The sequence below is a fragment of the Podarcis melisellensis genome (genome assembly GCF_964234715.1).
Source record: "Podarcis melisellensis genome assembly, chromosome: 11".
NCBI lineage: Eukaryota > Metazoa > Chordata > Lepidosauria > Squamata > Lacertidae > Podarcis > Podarcis melisellensis.
The window spans coordinates 14,528,747-14,542,942 of NC_138543.1; the positions used below are offsets into that span (position 1 = coordinate 14,528,747).

The 14,196-nt window shown below is 43.3% G+C and overlaps 1 protein-coding gene across 1 annotated transcript in view; it reads right to left on the minus strand.

Annotated features, from left to right (window-relative positions):
• Positions 1-14,196, minus strand: part of SLC12A2 (solute carrier family 12 member 2) — a 48,593-nt gene extending 34,397 nt beyond the window's left edge. Inside the window, exons 1-2 of the mRNA XM_081930429.1 lie at positions 12,902-14,196; positions 2,083-2,202 (exon numbers count right to left, since the gene is read on the minus strand). Of these exons, the coding sequence (XP_081786555.1) occupies positions 2,083-2,202; positions 12,902-13,537 (756 nt within the window). The 5' untranslated portion in view covers positions 13,538-14,196. The remainder of the gene's footprint in view (positions 1-2,082; positions 2,203-12,901) is intronic.

Consider the following 14,196-nt stretch of genomic DNA (forward strand, 5'->3'; position numbering starts at 1 on the left):
TAAATTAAAGTTAAAATTTGCAATTTGCTTGAACCACCATAGTAAGAGAAATCGTGATCTTACAAATCTTATTGTTTCTCCATTGAGTTATTTTCAAACAACTATAAAGTCTGATAAACCTGTGAATGATATTTTTTTTTTTTTGGAAAAGGTTGGGTTCAGTTAATTCACTGACTTCTTACAAAAAACAAAAACACAATATTCTAGGGACGGGAGTCAACTAATGAGTTCTGTCAGTGGAAGTCCTAAAGAAGGGCTTCGGCTTTCAAGGGAAATTGGGCTTGTACACCTTGCAATATACACCTGCAGGTATAGGGTGGTATACAAATTTAATAAATAACAGTAACAATAGGCTGGGGGAGCAGGGAGCAGGAGGAAGATCAGAGTTGCATGGGGAGAAAGGAGCAGGAATCCCTAGGTTGGGTGAGCCAAAATGCTCAACCTGCCCAAATCACCTTGGTACGACACTGAATTCCTCCCTAGACTTCCAATAAGTCAAAGAAAAATTACTAGCTGAGATGAATGTCCCGTTAAGTGAACACTGCAGGGAAGCCAATTTATAGATGAAATCCTTTTGTTTACTTATTTGAGCCAGGATACTGCTCTCTCCTCACCCATATTTGGGCCAAAGGACTGCTCTCCCCAGGCACTCCACCAGAAGAAACAAAATCTAAGTTAATGTTATAAGCTGTGCAAGTTACTGTATCCGTATGACATCATGGCATTGGTCCAATAGTTATCGGACGGAGGATGAAATTTGAGCCACCATGTTCCCTCCCTTGTGTTTCCTGAGTTAACTGTGCAAAGTGACTTGTGTCTGCATTTCCATGCTGGCTACAGATGGAGGAGAGTCACCCCTCCCCTGCTAGTCCATTTGCAATAAAGTTACCAGGCAAACTGTATACACGCAGGTCCTGCTATCCGCCCACTTATTATGCAAAAATTCACTTATCCAAACACAAAGAAATAAGCCCAAACCTCACTACGCACACAGCTAATTCAGATAAGCCAGAGTTTGCCCACTTCCGTTCATGTTTGTGGTTTGCTGGACAGCGCCAGCCATTTTCAGGCAGAAACCATGGAGGGGGCAGAGGAGAGATATAAGACAAGTCACGGATTAGAAAGGTTCCCATAGGAAATAATAGAAATCTTCGGTTCCTTATGCAAACGCCCGTTTAACAAACGATTTCCTGGGAATGCATAGTGTTCGGTAAGTGGGACCTGCATGCAATGCAAGGCTGCCTTAAGTAACATGAATGCCTTTTCATTATTCTTCACCTTACAGCCAGTCCTAATAAGATTTTCTCAGAAGCAAGGTCCACCAAGTTAAATGGGATTTGCCTCTTAGTAAAGTGTCTGAAGGAATGAAATTTAATTTGGTAGACACTCAAAGATGAACCAGAGTTTATCTTTGAGTTAAGGAACAGCAGGAAGAGAGAAAGTGTTTGGCCATTCATGAATGTCCTAAATCATTTTACAGCACAGTAATAAAAAGCTGGGGGAGACAAATGCAAATATATCTTGATACAGATTTCTTTTTTAAAAACAACAAGAGTAGCAGATACAGTGGTGCCTCGCTAGACGAAAAGAATCCGTTCCGCGATTCTCTTCGTCTAGCGGTTTTTTCGTCTTGCAAAGCAAGCCCATTGACAGCTTAGCGGATTAGCGCTACAGCTGTCTAGAGGCTTCTAGCAATCAGCTGTTAAACGGCTTATCAGCGGAACAGCTGATAAGCGGCTTAGCGGTTTAGGAAAAGGGCGAAAAAAGTGAAAAAACCCGCGGGGGGGACGCAAGACTTTTTCGTCTTGCGAAGCAACCCCATAGGGAAATTCGTTTTGCGAAGCGCCTCCAAAACGGAAAACCCTTTCGTCTACCGGGTTTTCCGTCTTGCGAGGCGTTCGTCTTGCGGGGCACCACTGTACAGAAAACAGAAACTACTACACGTTAATCTATTATTTTGTTCTTTCTTTTTTAAAAAATCTGCAATATAATAATCTTGAAAGTAGACATATTCAATTGTTGCTTCATCAGTTGCTGAGAAAATAGAACAGATGGGTTTATCATTACCAAAGTTATACTTACCAATACACCTTTAATCCAACCAAACTTGACAATCCCTTTACTTTCAGCAGTATAAGTAGCAGTGGCATCTCCTGTAGGAGTTCCTTCATCTCCATTTGCATATCCATCCTCAAATGGTTCCTGTAGTTAAGCAACAATCAGAAGGAGTGGGTTGGATGAAACGGAAACCTATTGAGCCTCTGTTTAAAGTTGCAATCCTAAGTACATTTAGATCCTACTGATCTAAATATTACCTATGTTTCAGAATTGCATTTGCATGCAAGCTGAAGGAACAAGTTAATGAAAAAGGCTATTTTTATCCACAATCTTGGTAACTGTCAAGTTGGTTAATTAAACGTAAAGGTTTGAAGCACATACAAGATGAATTAAGATGCCTTCACATCATCACATTTTTCAAAAGCACTGGCATATAAAAACTTAGCTGTGCTTGTGTATTTTGTGGACTTTATCAGATTCTAGATTTGGAGGAGTAACACTTCACCAAGAGGGTAAAAGTGAAATGAACCAGAAGCAATGTCTGCTTTTGAGGATCATTGGATCCCACGGGAGAGTTGCTCAGGGAATACTGTGTAATTTTCCTCCACACAAGGTTAAATTTAAAGCTTGGCCAGCAAAAAGTAATACCAAACATGGCATAAAGCTAATTAATATGTATTAATGGGAAAAAATGAAAGCAACTGATCAGCCAAACGTAATTTCTATCCAGTATGGAAAGTTACTGCATTAATACAACAGCATACCATAATGTTAAAATGGCTGAATTCCCCCTCATTAGGCTACGTTCCATAAGTGTAGAAAAAGGCATCTGTTCTGGCCTCAGATACTTCAGCAAGATACCAAAGAAAAAAATTCCAATTGATGCTATCATTCAAAAAGGCAGAAAATGATCTTTATACCCTCATTGCAAGGGCTTGTAAGTCCAGGAAAAATCTTTGTAAGTCTTGAAAGAACTGGCCTGGGATAGAAAATTCCTCCTCCCCAAATTTTAACTAGTTGTGCAGTCAGTTAAAATTGATGGCATGACATTTAAAAAGAACTATTTATGACAATACACAAAATCAGGATGTCATAGGTCACTCACTAGTGCCACAGCACAGATGATATAATACTTACTAGCTTCTAACAGAGCAAAATGGAATCTAGATAGAACAAATTAAAATTTAGGAGCGATGGGAAGATTTGGACTACTTGGTGAAATGAAATTATGGAAAAATAAAATGCCAGAACATTTTAATTTTATAGAACTAGAAAATATTCAGGCTTTTAGCAAAAAAAAAACCCCCAAAAATAAAACTGCTAATGTTTGGCAACATGTGTTCTAATCATTCTAGTATCAGACCTGGTTAGCACATAACACTAAACCATTGTTTAGTAAACCATGACTTAGTGCTCTAAGTAGATTCTACCAGGATTAACCATGGTTTGTTGTTGGCTTACAACGCTTGGGTTTCAAAAAAAGGAAAAACACCTGTGGCTTGCTCTTCTTTGTGAGTCCAACATCTTTCCTTAACCATGATTTTTTTACCCCTCCACCACAGATGCTTACCAAACTACAAAGGCATGGTGCAAGAGCAACTAGAAAACAAAACAAATCAGTTTGTTGATCATCTACAGGGCAACTCATGGTTAACTCATGGTTTGAGGGGGGGGAAACCCATGGCTTACCATTTTGTGAAACTAGATATGCATAGGATTGTGCTGTGATTTAGTCAACTCTTGATATGTTAACATTTAAAAAAATTCTTGTTGTAACTGATGTACAATTATGCACAGTACCCTGACCCAAGTTTTAGACTTTCATGGAACAATTATATAGACATAGTAAAAGAATTATCAACTATAAAATCAGCATAGTATTATTGTTACATGTATAAAAGACAACATTGCATTATGTATGTGTTACCTATGTAAATATAAATGCATAGAATATTGAAGTAAGTGGATACCTTTTAATAGAACAGTACTCAGAATGAAAACACTGAGGCATTATGCACGTATGTGGCGGTGTGACAAATGTCAAGATTTCACAACATACATTACCTTGTATGATGTATTACCGACAATGGTTGGCATTCAACTATGTTTTACTTAAGGTTAGAGCCATTATTTTTAATCGGCCTACTCTGAGTAAAATTTAATTTAATACCACCCCTAGTTTCTGCATTATTATCTTGTAAATGGGATATTTTTCTTGGTTATTATATGTTCAGAACTTTTTTAGCAGGTTCTTCATGTTATTTACGGCCAGAGTGCTCTTTTTGGGGGGAGATGGAGGAGAGGGTTGCCTCCCACAGATCAAGTGACATTTAAAAAAACAACACCTTAAGTGTTAAAATTACTAAATGCAACCACTTACTTTTCTGTCCTATTTATGTATAATACAAACACAGTGAATCAAAACATATTGCTGTGCTGGTGACGTGTAAGAGGGGGCCCAAAATAGTGGCTAAGTGAGTTAAGTTGCAAAAGCTCTTATCACTTAGCCTCCTCCATACCTGTCCTATAATAGTAATTATTTTTGACTAATTTAGAGTATTGTAAGAATGCATGCAAGGTGGCGCTGTGGGTTAAACCACAGAGCCTAGGACTTGCCAATCAGAAGGTCGGAGGTTCAAATCCCTGCAATGGGGTGAGCTCCTGTTGTTCAGTCCCAGCTCCTGCCAATCTAGCAGTTCGAAAGCACGTCAAAGTGCAAGTAGATAAATAGGTACCACTCTGGCAGGAAAGTAAACTGTGTTTCTGGACACTGCTCTGGTTCGCCAGAAGCAGCTTAGTCATTCTGGCCACATGAACCCGGAAGCTGTACGCCAGCTCCCTCGGCCAATAAAGCAAGATGAGCGCCGCAACCCCAGAGTCGGCCACGACTGGACCTAATGGTCAGGGGTCCCTTTACTTTTAAGAATGCATGCATTGAACATAAAAATGCTATTTGGTTGCTCATTATTTAAAGCAAAGAGATAAGAGGATGAATAGTCACATCCAAGTTCTGTTCCTCTAAATGCAGCTCTTCTATGCACGAGTATTTCTAATATAACGTCAAGTAAGCACCACAATAGAATCTTCTCTGCTACCACACAATGGTTAGAGCCCCATTCAATACAGGAAAACAAAAAATTCAAGTCTACTGATGGATCTCCTGCCGCCAGGAACAAAAGGCTGCTAAGTATAGTACTGTGAGAGAAAAAGCTGCAGATAAGTTTATCCACCAACTGAGCTATCCAGCACTCAGGACCTTTGAAAAAGCTCCTTAAGAAGTATCCTGGGCATAAGTCAGTTTCCAAGGATCATGGTCAATCACACTGGAATATATTTATTTCTGAAAGAGTTGTTAAGTTCTGTTCACACTTTTGGCCATAGGTGTAGAAAGGGCTCTTGTTCTAATTTATGGCACTACAAAGGTAAAGGTAAATGTACTCCTGCCTGTACGGGCCAGTTGTGTCCGACTCTAGGGTTGTGCGCCCATCTCACTTAAGAGGCTGAGGGCCAGCGCTGTCCGGAGACACTTTCAGGTCACGTGGCCAGCGTGACGAAGCTGCTCTGGCAAGCCAGACCAGCGCAGCACATGGAAACACCGTTTACCTTCCCGCTATAAAGCAGTACCTATTTATCTACTTGCACTTAAGGGTGCTGTCGAACTGCTAGGTGGGCAGAAGCTGGGACCGAACGACGGGAGCTCACCCCGCCGCGGGGATTCGAACCGCCGACCATGTGATCGGCAAGTCCTAGGTGCTGAGGTTTTACCCACAGCGCCACCAGTGTCCCTCCTATGGCACTACATGCCCCCCCAAAGTTCTAGTTCAAACTTGAACTCTATCTCACCCAAGAATAGTACTTTTACAGACTTTCCTCCCTGAGCAAGCAGCTTGACAAATCAAACTGTGCCGATACTGGTTTACTGTACTCAGGGCTTCATTAGCTATAATTTGCTTAGTAATACAGCCCCTTAAACAGATTTCCCACTTGTTAATTCTCAGACATTAGTTACTGGAAAACTTTGTAGTCAGTTGTAAGACTTTATGAGCCATCAAGTTAATATTTCAGTTCTTGGCCTTGCATTAATCCTCAACATCTCCTCATTTGCACATAGTTCTGCAGGCCAATCTTCCTCTTCTCAACCAGGTTATCATGACAACATTCGCCCTAAGTGCAGATCAAACATTTTTCTCCCATCCTCAAACTGAAAGTTTTTCTCTGCATTCCCAGACAGAAGGACAGATTTCATGTTGTTCCTATTATTCCACTTTCCACCTCCACCCTAATCTTCTCTTTTATCATGTAAAGCAGCTGAGGAAGAAAAAGGAGCATGTGATGAAAAGTATCTGGAAGGAGGGGTTACTCTGTGCAGACAAAACAGCAATGAAGGAATGGGTTAAACAGCCAGTTACACTTACACACAACACAACATTCAAAGTCATTTAATATGATAAGAGGTGCAGGGTGGGAAGAGAAGAGAATCATATAACTAAAGAGAACACACATAAATTCCTATGAGTGTGGTTGGAATTTGCCACCTTTGTGATTGTTTTACTCCATTTGTTTTATGACCTAGCTGCTTTAGGAGCATCTATTGCAGTACTTTTGAAAAGTCTGTTGTGCTTAGACACTCACATTGTACAAATTTGAAGATACATCTAGGATCTTCTTTACACAAGGATTGTTGCCATACATCTGCTCTACAAACACCACTCAAGAATATAGTAGGAGACAGCCTGTGAATGTCTCAACAGAATGAAAGTTTAAAGGATCCTAATGGCAACTACTTTTAGCCATAACAGTTAAGGTTTGATGTCTTATGGTGTTTTCCAAACTTTTCATTCAAAAGCATTACTTCAAACACACCAATACAGAAAACCTACAATATGGTACATATCCTCCATACAAATAAATAATTTTCAGACATGGGAATAGCTACTCATAAAACCAATTCTATTCATCCAGAGCTTAATTCCAAACTGTGCCTGGGGAATAAATCTCCATTCCCAAGTTGGATTTTTTTTGGTAGCACTATTGACCACCTCCTCTGTCTCATCACATAGGTTATGAATAAATTTCAAAAATATCAGCCAACTTCACCCAGCAATTCATTTTTATATCAATAAAAGATCCATCCTCTTCCACCATCTCCCTTGCCATAAGAACACAGCGCCTTAAAACCAGTAGAGAAGTTTATTTGAAAATGACCCCCATGGCCCAAAGATTCTTACTCCAAGATTTGAATCTTAAGGTCAAGGAGATCTCACATTCATAAACATTAAAAGGTAAAATGAATAAATAGTGGGGGAAAGTAAAGTAAACATTGCTCCTAATCTGGCTGTTTGTAAAGGGTGGGTGGGAGGGAGATTAAGAGTCCCCTGAAAAGGCCATCATTAGATTAGATCCACAGAATTATATAGTTTGGCTGTTTATCATGCAGTTAAATATGCCTCTCTCTCAAGCGATTTATTGAAAATGCTTTTGAAGGCATTTACATGCCCAGCTCAATCCTACAAATGTCTACCCAGTGGTAAGGCTACCCGAGTTCAATGGGACTTACTTCCATGTCAGTGCATACTGGGCTGCAGCCTCAAGAGACTCAGAGACAGCAGACAGTACTACTGAAATATAGGTCTCATACCACAAGATGACATAATTGCCTTTTATGTCTCTAGCTGAACAGAGAAATTACTTCTACCATTATAATGGAGCCAATAGGAACGTTAGCAAAATACTGTATGCACATTTTGTTACTCTTTGTTTTATCTATCAACTTTAGGATTAAGTGTGGAACTTCTGTGTCCAAAAGACTGTGATAATAGGTGTTTTACTTACTATCCCAAACTCAACAATATGAAAAGATATGATCATAAAGTGTTTATTAGGAGATCAATGCAAATGTATTACAAGCTATATTATATGTACTGAATGTTACTATCAACATTCAGCCCAACTATGATTGCACAAGTTGATTGGAATTAACTATGGAACCGCATAAAGCCCCATTTGCACCATTATGGCAGCCATGCAGTTTGAGATATATTCACTAAGAAGCAGTTACCCCCAGGCGAGCAGCCAAAGTGTCAAATTGTGCCTCTTAATTTGAAGTCATCCAGCATCTTTGTCCTCGCCTGCAAGAGCTGGGAACGGTAGGCAAAGCATTACCAGAATAAGAGCATTGAAAGCTGCCCCATTCACAATCAGACCATTGGTCCATATACCCTCAGTATTATCTACACATTGACTGGCACCAGGGATCTTACCCAGTCCTACACAACTGATTGAACTTAGGAACTTCTACAAGCAAAGCTTGCCATTCTGCCACTGAGCTTAGTCCCTCCCCTCTTGACAACTGAAGGCACAGCAATCATTCACTGTAGAGCTGCAGCATCTCTTCTAACCATGGTAGGAATGTGCTGTTGGTCCTATCTAGATTGGGCAGGCACATTCCCTACACTACTTTTCACTGCTTTAAAAGGTACGCACAAGATTCTAGCAGGGTTAAACACATTAGAAGTGGGATCAGTTCTCAGTGCTTCCCACCGAATTCCATTAAAGCAATTAAATAGGGTGCAATATGGGACAAGAGTGGGGGGAGGCAAAAACTCCTTCCTGTCCTAGATGGTGAAGTGTTCAACATAGCAGTGAACAGCAGTCATAACATTGCACTTCCAAGGCAAGTTCCAATAATTTGCAGGGAATTTTGTGTGTGTGTGTGTATGAAAATTTTCTGACTCCCTAGAGAGTCATCTAATTTAGCATGTTTCTTTGTTGGTCAACAAAGGGAAAAAATACTTGAACTGTCAAACATATCTAATATTTATTTGCAGTTGACATTCATTCACTCTTATTCATGAACTTATAAAACAGAAAATTTTCCACAGTAAAAAGCAATTGATTTTTTTTTTTTTTTTTTGTAAAATAGAAATTTTCCCACGCATATCATGGATGACACTATCACTGTGATGAGTCAAGCCAGCCTCTTTCATCAGCACTGTGAGTTAATGTTTTACTTTCTGGTGTCTTACTACTGCTCCATTTTAATGATGGTAAGGCACTTTATTCCCATATTAGAAAATTGAGATAAAAATGAACCATGCCCGTATGGAAGGAATGCATAGGTACAGGCCAAAGTTACTAGTATTTCTTTGTTTTCATGAAAGACCCCAAGTTATTCCAAACTACCAAAATTACACTGGCACATACAGTTAGTGGCTCCTCAGGATTGCTATAACTTCTTGCTCACCTTCCATCCCTTGAAAAGAAGGAAAAGGAAGCAAAGACTACCCTGGTTCACATATAAGAGTAAGTCACAGAACAAGCAAGTGCGCTGGTGCACACTACTCAACTAAAACCCATCCCCTTCCTCCCGGAGTTCTTGGCTTGTTTTCATGGCTTGGAGAGAAATAATCCACAAGACCTAGTTTACACCTATCCCTGGTTTCCTCTGGGTGTGGCAAAAGCTGGGAGGGGGTTGGTGCACCAGCTCCCAGTAAGCCATCATTTGTTTTGACCCTGATTTACTGTTACAGGTGAACCAGGCCACAATGGGAAAGGTTACAATGGCTACTGCCTCAAGAGGTCTCCAACATGTGCCATACAGCTTCCTTTTGCAGCTACCTCATTTGCCAGTTTTCAGAGTCATCACAGGGTGTTTGTGGGTTAGATACAAACTGACCACCAATACAGGGGTTGTCAACCTGGTCCCTACTGCTCACTAGGGGGGGTTTCACGATTCTAGGTGGGTGGTAGGGGGTTCTACGGCACAAGCTGAATCCTCCTTCCATCGAGCACTGGTGGGTGGTAAGCAAATTTTACCATCCAGAAAGATGCATTAGTGTGTGGTAGGTATAAAAAGGTTGACTACCCCTGTGCTATAATTTTAGCAGCTTGAAAAGGTAACCTGCCAATGCGAGTATAATCTTTCAGCAGTACACAAGATGCACAAGTATTTTTTTAAAAAAAAATAAAGATGAAGCTACATTTCTGAACTTCTTCAAAGTTGTGAAAGGATGTACAGTGGTACCTCGGGTTAAGTACTTAATTCGTTCCAGAGATCCGTTCTTAACCTGAAACTGTTCTTAACCTGAAGCACCACTTTAGATAATGGGGCCTCCTGCTGCCGCCGCGTCGCCGGAGCACGATTTCTGTTCTCCTCCTGAAGCAAAGTTCTTAACCCGAGGTACTATTTCTGGGTTAGCAGAGTCTGTAACCTGAAGTGTATGTAACCTGAGGTACCACTGTATTTGCTAAGGGTCCTGCCTGGTTGTCCTTTGCAAAGACTCTTCTACTTACACACAACACTAATTCTTTTCATTTTTCACAACCTTATCAATGGTTACCTACTAACCATGGGGCCATATGCCAGGTTGAATATGGGTTCAGGCACTACAATCACTACTGAAAACACAACTGAGTCAGCTGCTAGGTCTTGCAGCATGCAGCATTTTAAACTGGTTACTTTAACAAGCCATCCAATTTTAAAAAAAATATTTCAATTCTATTTTTTTTAAAAAATCTACATACACTAAACTTACAACATATTGTAAACAGTCAGGAGTAAATATTTGCAATATATTGCTAAGGTACTGCACTGTTTATTCACTGAAATTTAAAGGAGCGAACTGGATGTATCAGAAGCATCTTCCCCTCTTTAAATTATTGTTGTTTAAAATTTGCAATAAGTGGTCAAGTCAGGTAGTGAATGGTTGAAGCCCATACTTTAGCATGCTTTCATATGTTTACAATTCATCCTATTAGTCAGTGAAGGTTTCCAACAGAACAACTGAATATGCAACTTACTCTACTGGGAAAAGTGAACACATTACCAGGGTTAAAATATCACAATCTTCTCTTTGTGGGATTTTCAACATAATATAGGAAATTTCTTACAGATAAGTGACAGATGAAGGTATGTATGCCTCTTTAAGAAACAGAAGTCCCATTTTAAAGAGTGATGTCACCATGTACCTGCAGGTAGGTATAGGTATATGCAGTAAATAACAGATGTGCCATTTAAATTGAAACATGTGGTAGGGATTTAGTTAATTATATTCAAATGTTTGTTTGTTTGTTTAAGATGCTTCTTTAAAATGTACTAACCATTTCTACCATGTGAGAAAATGGGGTTGTTTTCTATCTAAAGGACATAGGTCTGAAGAAATCAAAACAAAAACAAACAAAAACCTTATTGCTAGATTTCCTAATGTATTTCACACTTAAGAAAACTTAAAAACAAAGTTTCTCATGTTAGATTACCTTTTCCCACGGTGACAAAAAATTGAAGAGGGTATTTAATTCTGATCTACTGTTAAAAGTCAGAAAATTAACATAGAACCTTTAGTTGTCCTGTGTGAGAATCAGTAACAAACACCCTTTAAAACAAAGCCTAGTCCCTACTTTTAAAAACCAGGTTGTGAACACCACAGGAAGCATTAGGATTCTAGGAACAGTTAATAAAGCACTAATACTCAACGGATGAAGACAGTTAAAAAGAAGCTGAAATCATTCCTGAGGATACCGAGGAGGCAATCACACATGCAAGTGTATGCACAATGCAGCAGCCCATAAAGAGAAGCATGATGTAAACAAGTGCCTTTACAAGAGAACAAAAAATAAAGTTGAATTATTTTAAGCCTAATCTATGCAATATGGCAAACAGTTTGTGTCACTGAATAATTCCAGTACTTAGATAAGGGGTGATGGTGGTACCCAGATGCTATGTTTATAAAAGCAGAGACAAATTAATTTCCTTTGGCCTATCTCAAGGTGACCTTTGACTGATCCCTAGTTGGGGCTTGCTTCACGTTCTCCCCAGCTGACCCCGTGCAAGAAACTTCTGCTGAAAATAAACAGGAAGGAAAGAGGGATGGCGTTCTTAAGAGGTAAATACTCATCTTTGTTGGTGTTATCACCGCTTAGGAAATTAACAGCAAGTAGTTTGCCATGTTTTTTCATTTGCAGATATTCAGCTGCAAATGCTCCAGTTACTTTTGTAAATATATAAGCACATGTTTCATGCTCCCATGTGCACTTGGGACAGCAGACAACACATACACAAAGCAGATGGAAGAATTAGATAAAGTACAGTATTTTCCACGTGTACCTGAGAAGGCCAAGTTCATGTACAAAGGACAGTGACATAAGGTTAGCACTCCTTACTTAAGCTCAGCTAGTTTTGGCAGCCCATAGGGGTGTTTAGTCTATACCAGCACCAGAGCATTGCATCAGCCTGTATGTAGCCCCTTTACCCATGCATAGCAAGGTCTACCAGACGTCTCTTGCTTTAAAGAAATATAAAAATAAAGCACGTGTGCCTAATCGCAGCAGGCTGCAACTCCAGAGCGTGTAGCATAGCAAAATAGCAAACTGGTAAAGCGCAAGGCAGTTTCTTCCTCCCACATGCTCTTTAACTACAGTTCCCATCCTCCCCGACCACCGACTATGCTGGCTGGGGATGATGGGAACTGTAGTCCAACAACATCTCGGGAACCGAAGGCTGGCATAGACCGAAACCCGCCTGTCAAAGATCTTTTCGACACGGGGATTAAGTTAGCCCGCGGGTTGCTGTCGCATCTACGACTCCTGAAAGTGATGATGCCTCTGCTCACTGTCAAAACCGTGTTTATGGAAGACAATCTTACTCGGCTACGAAGGATCGCCAAAGAAGATGATGATGATGCCTCTGCAGTTCTGCACGGCGCCGCAACCCAGGCTTGCGAGAGCTGCTTTCGGCGTTTCTGCAAAAGGCACCCTCCTGCTCCCACCCCTCTTGCGCCTGCCCCGCGATCCTCCGCCAAACGCAGCCGCGCACGGAGCTCGCCCGCTGGCTGCGCATCCCTCTCACCTTGTCCAGCTCGTCGTGCAGCTCCGCCAGGCTGGGCCGGATGAGCTTCTCCCCGAGTCCGGAGGCCGTGTGGCGGTAATAGTCTATCCTGGGCACGGCGTCGATGGTGTTGTGTCCGAAGGTGCGCAGGTAGTAGGTGTTGGTGTGGGTGTCGTAGTAGTAGTGATGGTGGCCCCCGGAGCCGCCGCCGGAATGCAGGCTCCCCTCGCTCAGCACCGTGTCGCCCCCGTTCTGGAAGCTCACGTTGCCGCCTTCGCCGCCGGGCTCCCCCGAGCTGTCGTCGCCGGCCGAAGGGTCCACGAAGTTCACCCGGAACCGGCCTTTGGCTTCCTCGCCGCCTTTCCCGTCCCCGGGGGGCTTGGGGGCCGCCGCCGCCTCTTCTTCCCCCACGGCGGCCGCTCGCCCCGCATTCTCGGCCACCAGGTCCACCTGGAAGCGGCTCTGGCTCGGCGTCGGACCCAGCGGTCGGAGAGCCAGCCCGTCGCCGGCAGCCGAGGCGGGAGCCGGCGCGGTGCCGGGCTCCGCAGGGGCGCCCGTTCCGCCGGCATCGCCGTCGCTGGCCGGGAAGCGAGGCGCTTCGTCGGCGTCGTCTTTCGGCGGAGGCGGCGTGTGAGGCGGCTGCTGCTTCCCTTTCATGGCTGCTGCTGCTGCTGCTCCTCCTCACGCGGAGCCGGGCGGGAAGGCGGCTGGTTCTGCTGCTGCTGCTACTACTCCTGAGGGCGCTTTAAACTACCGAGCGGCGCCGCGCCGCTGCTGGGCGACACTATATGCCGCACTCCGGAGGCAACGCCACACGCCGCGCCTCCTCGGCGAGGCAACCGCCCCGCGGCCCCTCCCCGCCCGCGCGCCGCCCTCCGCGCCAGGTGATGATGAGGCCGGTGATGCTCTTGGCCGGCAGCGGCTCCCGCCTGCCTCACGCTTCCCCCCGACAAGATGCGGCCCCTCGAGCCGAGGCTTCCACACAGCCTCGCCGCAGCCTTCCGGGAAGAAGAAGAAGCGCCAGCGCCGCCGCCGTCCCCTCACGACTCCTCCCTCCCTCCCTCCCGCCAGCCGCTGCCTGAGGGAGCCGCCGACGTCACAAGCCTCGAAAACGGGCGGCCGCTGAGGGGGAAAGGCGGGAGGGGGCGCCGCCGCCGCCGCCCTCGTTTCCCACACGCAGGTTCGCGCGGCGTCTGAAGGGGCGAGCGCGGGGGCGCTCCGTGTGGAGGCGGGCGGGTGTCGCCTCCTCCTCCTCCTCCTCCTCAGAGGTGCTCCGAGGCGCAGCCCAGCCGCCAGGCGACACCAACGGGCCCCTC